The 7,795-nt window shown below is 41.2% G+C and overlaps 1 protein-coding gene across 1 annotated transcript; it reads left to right on the forward strand.

Annotated features, from left to right (window-relative positions):
• The first annotated feature begins 3,840 nt into the window (after positions 1–3,840).
• On the forward strand, positions 3,841–6,352 carry foxa2 (forkhead box A2). Its single transcript, XM_042706519.1, has 2 exons — positions 3,841–4,258; positions 4,879–6,352. The coding sequence occupies exons 1-2, from the start codon at positions 4,187–4,189 to the stop codon at positions 6,043–6,045; spliced, it is 1,239 nt and encodes a 412-aa protein (XP_042562453.1). The 5' UTR covers positions 3,841–4,186; the 3' UTR covers positions 6,046–6,352.
• Positions 6,353–7,795: the final 1,443 nt, after the last annotated feature.

Raw genomic sequence — 7,795 nt, forward strand, 5'->3', positions numbered from 1 at the left:
ACCTATTCAAACTCATATGAAAAAGAAAAATGTCTGGGAGCTGCATGGTCGGCAGGCCTCTCGCACTGATGTGGATTGCGCTCTCATTTGGCGCATGCAGGGTTGTGCCTAGTGCTCTTTGCATGACAAGGGACTCGTATCACCAAAGGAATTCATCGCTCCCCTGGAAACAGAACACACAGACCCCATCCGAGGGGCATTCCTGGATCATTCTTCCCACCATAGGAAAGGTGTGTATTTGAGGAACTCCTTAGCCCGTTTACGCCACTGTTTGCACCCAGGCCCGTCGGGGCTCGGGGCAATATCTGCAGAACCGCCTCCCCATCCCGACTCAATGGCCTCCTTTTAGCCCTCTCTCTCTCTTTTTTTATCTGCCCTGGGTTTGTGTGCCTTCTCTGACGCGTCACTTTTCAGATTCATTTCCAGGTAAACACGCTGTGGCCTGGACTGCAAACCTGCACCCGACGGGCGTTGTCACAGCTGTGACGGATAAAGGCCAGACCAAACTGTCCTCGCTTCCGGAATGTTTACTGTCACCACAGGCGGCTCGCCGCAAACATTTTTCGTCCCTTTTCTTTTCGAAGGAAAGAGAAAGGGACTCAAGTTATTAATTTTATTTTGACGAATCACAAGCTTAACCTTTTGGCCCTCTCATTCTGTTGGTGTAAGAGAAGGAGATGGAACAACAAAAGACAAAAAAATGTCAAATTAAGTGGGCATTTAAAACTGGGTGTACATCCACAATGAGAGGGCTGAGGGCCGGGGCTGAAATTGAAACTTAAAGTAAAAGGTTACTGACAGCTTCACCAAGTACTTTGGAAAGTGTCCTCTTGACTGGATCAAGTTAAGAGCACGGGAAGGGGGGTGTGGGGGGGGGGCAGTTTACTTTCTCCGTGGCTCTTCAGTTATCTAAGTTACACAACATTTAGCACCAGGCTTGCGCACCGCAAGTGTGTTTGTGTGTGTGTTACACATAATAAGTTGAAGTGTCAACTTTGTATGATTTGTATTGGTCAACTGGAGGTATGCCTACAACATCCTATTTGTAAATAAATAGCTCTATTTGGTATTCTTGGACTATGCCTCCCAAGGTAAAACTGTCAACAAGGAGAGGTCATTATGTGGAATGTTATGTACGGCATAGGACAATAAGATGTACACTAGAACAATATTTTACACTTTTAATATGTGTACATGGTATGGGTACCTAGGACTAAGAACACAAACACTGAAAACAGACTGTCCAGAATTACAAACATGGCCAGTCAAATGATTGGGAAAGAGCAGAAACAACTGGGACGTATATATAAAATGCAGGTGAAACAAAAAGCACGACAAATTGTGTCTGATCCCTTTTAAAGAGTTTATAAAACTGCCCTTGGGAGGAAGCTATAGAGCAGCCACAGCAACCAAGAACATTTATAAAAAACTCTTTCATACCAAATGCAATAACTTTGCTAAATTCGTGAACACCGTCCCCACTGGAGCCAGGTCCATTATTGTTGTTAGTGAATGTTGTGTTATTTATTAGTGTATGTATTGTGTTATGTGAGGTGTTTTTAACCAACCTGTGAAGCTGGAGGCAATTTTGCCAATTTGTGGACAATAAAGATTACTATTAATATATGTTGTCCACGTCTCTGTCATACCCAGGTGTTTTCTAAAGCAAAGGGTTAATTTCAGGTTTCTATCAAATCCTAAATTGTGACCTTCAGTACAGTGCACATTTATAATCAACGTAGGTGCCTTTAATGATTAACTAGAAACAAAATATTTTCAAAGGACACAGTGCTATCCAGCAGGTCATCTAGAGCCAAAACACCACAGCCATCACCACAGCCAAAAGTGGTATTAATAACTTCTAAAGTGGACTTTAAAAATGGTTAATATGTGATTTGGATTTGAAAACTGAAAACTGTTTTGCAATAAAACAATTCATTTATTTTGATATATGCTACCATCCCTTTCCATGCCAGTAACTTTTGGCATTTGGCACTAACTCTTAACTGAATGTAGCCGTCTTCTCCCTCAGTCTCTGTTCAGATGAAAACCAGTTCTGACACTTCACTGCAAAACAACTTTCAGAGTCCGTTGCTTTGCCATACATTCAGTGTCACGCAGCCGTGTACCTTGCAATACCAATGATAGGAAAATATAGGCCTACTTTTCCGAATGCAAACAAATCTATACATTATTATCGTTAAATTATATTTAGGAAACCAAAGTAACACATTTCAAACTATGGTTGATGTGGCAATCGCAAAAAGCAAGGGCATAGCACGCAAATTTCAGTGCCCAGAAATCTGTCAGGCTGAAGGTCATGCACCGTAGGCTATAGTTATCAGTGTGCCGCAAAGCGTAATGTTCGAGCCGGTATGACTGGAGGACTATTGGCAGGAAAGTCAGCATCTCCTTGTGACTAGGAACAGTGATGGAACATGCGATATGAAAGCTCAAAATCACATTACATTTTAAGTGACGCGTTTATAGCAGTAGTTCCATCACTGTCCCGTAACTCTCTTTACTTTCCGCAGCGGAAATGCGCAGCACAGTTTACACATTATACACGGCTCCAAACAGACCCTGAGGTTCTGACAACTACATGTCTGTACTGCGCAAATACGTGGCCAAACAGATGCACAACCACCGGCACGTGTCTGACACCTATTTGTGTGTGCTCACCTACTCGCAGGTAGTTAAATGTGTGTCTTTCGAATGGCAGACTGTCAGCTAAGCGGGAACGAAAAGATGTGCATATTTAAATGGCCTCATGAACTAATAGACTGTGAAGAAAAGTTCATTGAACTGCACTATATTGTCTTAACAAATAATTTCACTTGATAGGAATGGAGTATAATGAATTTAAACCTCTCAAGTGAGTATGGCTCTTTAACCAACAGAGGGCGCTCTTAACAGATCCAATGCTAAAATTGATGAACTAAACTAAAATCTTAAATAACTTAACCAAGCGTTTTTTTAGCTGTTTAATTTCAAAACACTATAAGTTGGACTTAAATGTACCCGCAATAATACGATACATTTACTTTGTAAAGTACAACTGGTAGGCTATTGGGCGTGCTTACAAAATGCTAAAAAAAAACGGTGATGTTGGTTCCATTCAAAATGAAAACATTAATCTTCTTTGGTGTTTTCTAATAGAAATTAAATGACATTCTTCCGATCAAACGAAAATAATATGCCAAGTCGTTAGAAGCCTCATGTCAAAAATATATTAAATCAAATATTTTTATGTAGGCCATCAGGCAGCAGGCGCCTGACTCTACAAAATCAATACAGCGGTGACTATTCTTGAGCCGGGGAATTTATCGTATGACAAAATAAACTATCCTGGTAAATGACATTAAATTCAGGAAAAAAATACACTCTTGCACAAAATGTTAAGTTTTGCAGGACATAGGGATGACTGAACATGTATTATGATAGGCCTATTTAGAATGTTCCGTTTGCAACAATTATCTAATGTTAATAACCTACTAAAGGTGATATACAATTTTAAAATGAAAGCGGAACCTTATACTGCATGTAACCTGTATTCCATATACCCCCAACTCCGCACAGAATCTAGCTAGTCTTCGCAAACTGACAGTAATTATGAAACAAGTGAAAAGATTGATCAAAATGACATGTCGGTTAAATTTACAATTTTTTTCATTTTAGCTGCAATCCATATAAATGAAGAAAATGAGCATTCAGATGAGCTGCATAAAATGCATAGTCCCAAACAATACACTTTAAAAGATGCCCTTTCTTCCCTTTAAATACAATAAGATGAGCTGATGATTCTTTTCAAATGGGCTGTTCTTTTCGGCGAACTGCAGGTGTACAATAGGGGGCCAAATCGAGGAGTCTCACGCTTAGGTGTGAGCAGATTATTCAAATAGGGGCCAAGCGAAGAAGTAGGGATTGGAGGCTCGCCCAGGACACAGAGCTATATCATAGCGTTTACAGCCAGCAGCCAACGTCATTTGAACTCCAGTCATCATCAGACGCCCCTCAACGCCCGTGGGCACGGCACGACTGGCTCAAAGACATACATGCGCCAGTCCTTCACAAGAGAGCACGCCGACGACCCAAGTTGTGGTTCGAAATAACCGTCACTGTTTCAAGAAGGACGCATTGCCCTTTCTTCTTTGAAGAAACGATTCCAGAACTGGGTGAAACTTCCATGATGCTCGGAGCAGTCAAAATGGAAGGACACGAACATTCAGACTGGAGCACTTACTACGCCGAACCCGAGGTACGTACCTTTAATGTATATTTTTGCGTCAAAAGCCGATCCCGTTTTATACAACTCAATATTAGCCCTGAGATAATATTAACTTTGCGATCAAATATTGACTTGAGGCGCCTCCAAATCCTCCCCCATCTCGACGCGCAGAACTGTCCTTACAAAGTTATGTTTGACAGAGAGGAGAAACCTTATTTTCCATTCACGATTCACTTATTTAGGCTAAACATTAGTAGTTAAATGCTACTTTTGATCATGTAGTGTCATAGACAAAACATTTAATACACAGTTTATCGTTTAACCCCTTATGACAAATGGGCTAATTATTTGCCAACGTGTTTCGCAAACATAGCCACTATGCAGCGATTAATATATTGTTTTTAATATTCTCGTTTTACCATAAGACTACAAATGTAATACCTCTGATCCATGAACATTAAATCCCCCGTTCAGCTTTTACACAGCAACATCCTATGTTATATTTTCAGGCGCCTGCATGTTTTTACCTAAAGATCTACAAGTAGCAAATATAATACAACGTCTATAGGCCTACACTTACTATGATTGTTTTTATGCTGATTATGATGACAATTACAATACTAATGTTTGTTTCTATTATTTCTTTTCAGTGTTACGCATCAGTTGGCAACATGAACCCAGGACTTGGGATGAATTCAATGAACACTTATATGAGTATGTCCGGAATGGGTACGACAGCCAACATGACAGCCAACTCAATGAACATGTCTTATGTCAACACAGGGATGAGTCCCTCAATGACGGGAATGTCACCCGGCCCTGCTGCAATGGGTGGCATGGGCGCCGGCATGGCTGGCATGAGTGCAGCTCTGAGCCCGAGTATGAGCCCGATGGCCGGGCAACCACCGTCCATGAATGCCTTAACCTCGTACAGCAACATGAATGCTATGAGCCCAATGTATGGACAATCCAACATCAACAGATCAAGGGACCCGAAGACATACCGAAGGAGCTACACGCACGCCAAGCCACCTTACTCGTATATTTCTCTCATTACAATGGCCATTCAGCAATCCACTAGCAAAATGCTAACGCTCGCTGAGATCTATCAGTGGATAATGGACCTTTTCCCATTTTACCGTCAGAACCAGCAGCGCTGGCAGAATTCTATACGCCATTCGCTTTCCTTTAATGACTGTTTCGTGAAAGTTCCCAGATCCCCGGATAAACCCGGCAAAGGTTCATTTTGGACACTGCATCCAGACTCTGGAAACATGTTCGAGAACGGCTGCTACCTGAGGAGACAAAAGCGGTTTAAGATCGACATGAAACTTGGCAAAGAGTCCGGGCGAAAGACTTCAGAGGGTGGATCTAGTAGTTCAGAGAGCTGCAATGGGAACGAATCTCCCCACTCCAATGCATCCCCCAATGAGCACAAAAGGTCGCTGTCAGACATGAAGTCAAGTCAGGGCTTGAGTCCAGAGCACGCAGCCTCGCCGACCTCGCAGGCTCAACACCTTCTGGTGCAGCACCACTCGGTGCTGGCGCACGAGGCGCACCTGAAGCCGGAGCATCACTACTCTTTCAACCACCCGTTCTCTATTAACAATTTAATGTCATCAGAACAGCAGCATCATAAAATGGATCTTAAGACTTACGAGCAGGTGATGCACTATTCTGGCTACGGGTCTCCCATGGCAGGAGCCCTGTCTATGGGCTCAATGGCGGGGAAAGCTGGTTTAGACTCTTCAACCTTAGCCCCAGACACATCATATTATCAAGGTGTGTACTCCAGGCCCATAATGAACTCCTCTTAAAATGAAAGAACGATGATTCTCTGACGGACCTTTTCCACATTTGTACATTTGTAAAATTTGAAGCATATGTATCTCAAATATTTTCGACGTTTCCCACTGATTTAGTTGTGAAGTCTGATTAGTAATTATTTTGTAATGGGTGTTTTGAAAGAAAGGCATTGGACTTCGACTCTCAATGCGGATCAAACAGCCCGACATGCTGAACCTCTTCAATCTTTGTGTAAATCCTTATTTATGGCTTGTAAATGTGTATTCTTGTAGTTGACCGCAAGAACAGAAAGTATATTAAAGTGTTATTTGGATTTTTCCCGAGAATTGTTGTATTCTTTTTTGCTTGAATATGGCTGTCACTGTTCATTGGTTTCGAATAATGATTCCACTGAAAACAAATCATTGATAATGAGTTTTTTTTTACCTGCGCATAGGAGAAAATTCACATTCATGTGATTTACATAAAAAATGCATCATGAGGGCAAGTAGCCTATGCACTTCTTAATATAATCTTTAACCAGCATTTACACAATATAAAAACAGCCTCAATTCCACATAAAACCACAAAATTTTCACTATTTCTGTATTTTCCAATGCGATGGTTAAAGCAACATGTTACGAAGAATACAAGACATTTTTTTACCAAGACAAGTTCCAACACCAAGCATGGAGCCCCAACATTTCATCTACAATCCAAAAGCGTAACATATATCTCAAACAGACGCACACATTGATCAACAGGCCATATTTATACACAATACAACTGCCCCTTTAAATATATGTCAATAAAAATGGCGATGGCAGCCAAACCTCTTCGGTTACCGGTTCATACACTTCACACATGCAACAGAAATGTAAACGCAAAGAAAGCTGTGAATACAGGAAATAAATAAAATATGTGGGCCTTCCACATATTTAAAAACCCATTTCCGATACAGTATTTGTGGTCATGAAATATGATTGCTTGATAGGCAATTCTTAACTTTAGGTGATCCAAATACCACGATGAATCAATCCAATCATCAACTCAAACTTTATTTGTACAGCGCACTTCATACCAGGAGGTAACACAATGCGCCTGAATGAATCATATATTATTATTATTATTTTAATACGAGTATTACAAAATAAGAATAATAAACACTGTTTAAAAAAAAAAAAAATGTGTTATCATGATAATATCATCACAGAAGAAAAATGATAAAACTCCCCCCCCCCCCCCCCTCGTTCCCTCTTTCGTCTGATTCTGCCCTGCGGGAGAAGACACAAGTGGCGATCTGGAAAAGAAATTTGTTTCATTATCACATAAAAGACTCCTGTGGCGGAGCAGAATGCTGGCTTGGAAGGGGTTCCATTTGACTACAAAGGCGCTCCAATGTGGTGCACTATCTACACAGTTCTCCATCACAACCTCATTGTCTTCAGGGTATTTAGAAACTAGTGGCACCCCTAACAGTGATCCTGACCGATAACGCACCCTAAATAAAAACACGAGATTCTCTGGCAGCCGTCATAAGGTCTGTCCCAATGGTGAAAAGTGACTCTAGGCTTTGATCAGGCTCTCCCCATCACTATCGTGCTGCAGAAGGCTATGTGCAGAATGCGTCATATTTTCACATTTGTGTGAAAACCCCTGTCTCAGCACAAAATTGATTCTTTAGCCCCCTTTCATGTGCCTATTTCAAACACTCGTGATCTGCGGATAAACAAGACCGGTAAACAATGAAATGGCAGTATTAATACTTATAGCATGTGTGCA

This window comes from Clupea harengus, unplaced genomic scaffold (genome assembly GCF_900700415.2).
Source record: "Clupea harengus unplaced genomic scaffold, Ch_v2.0.2, whole genome shotgun sequence".
Classification (NCBI taxonomy): domain Eukaryota; kingdom Metazoa; phylum Chordata; class Actinopteri; order Clupeiformes; family Clupeidae; genus Clupea; species Clupea harengus.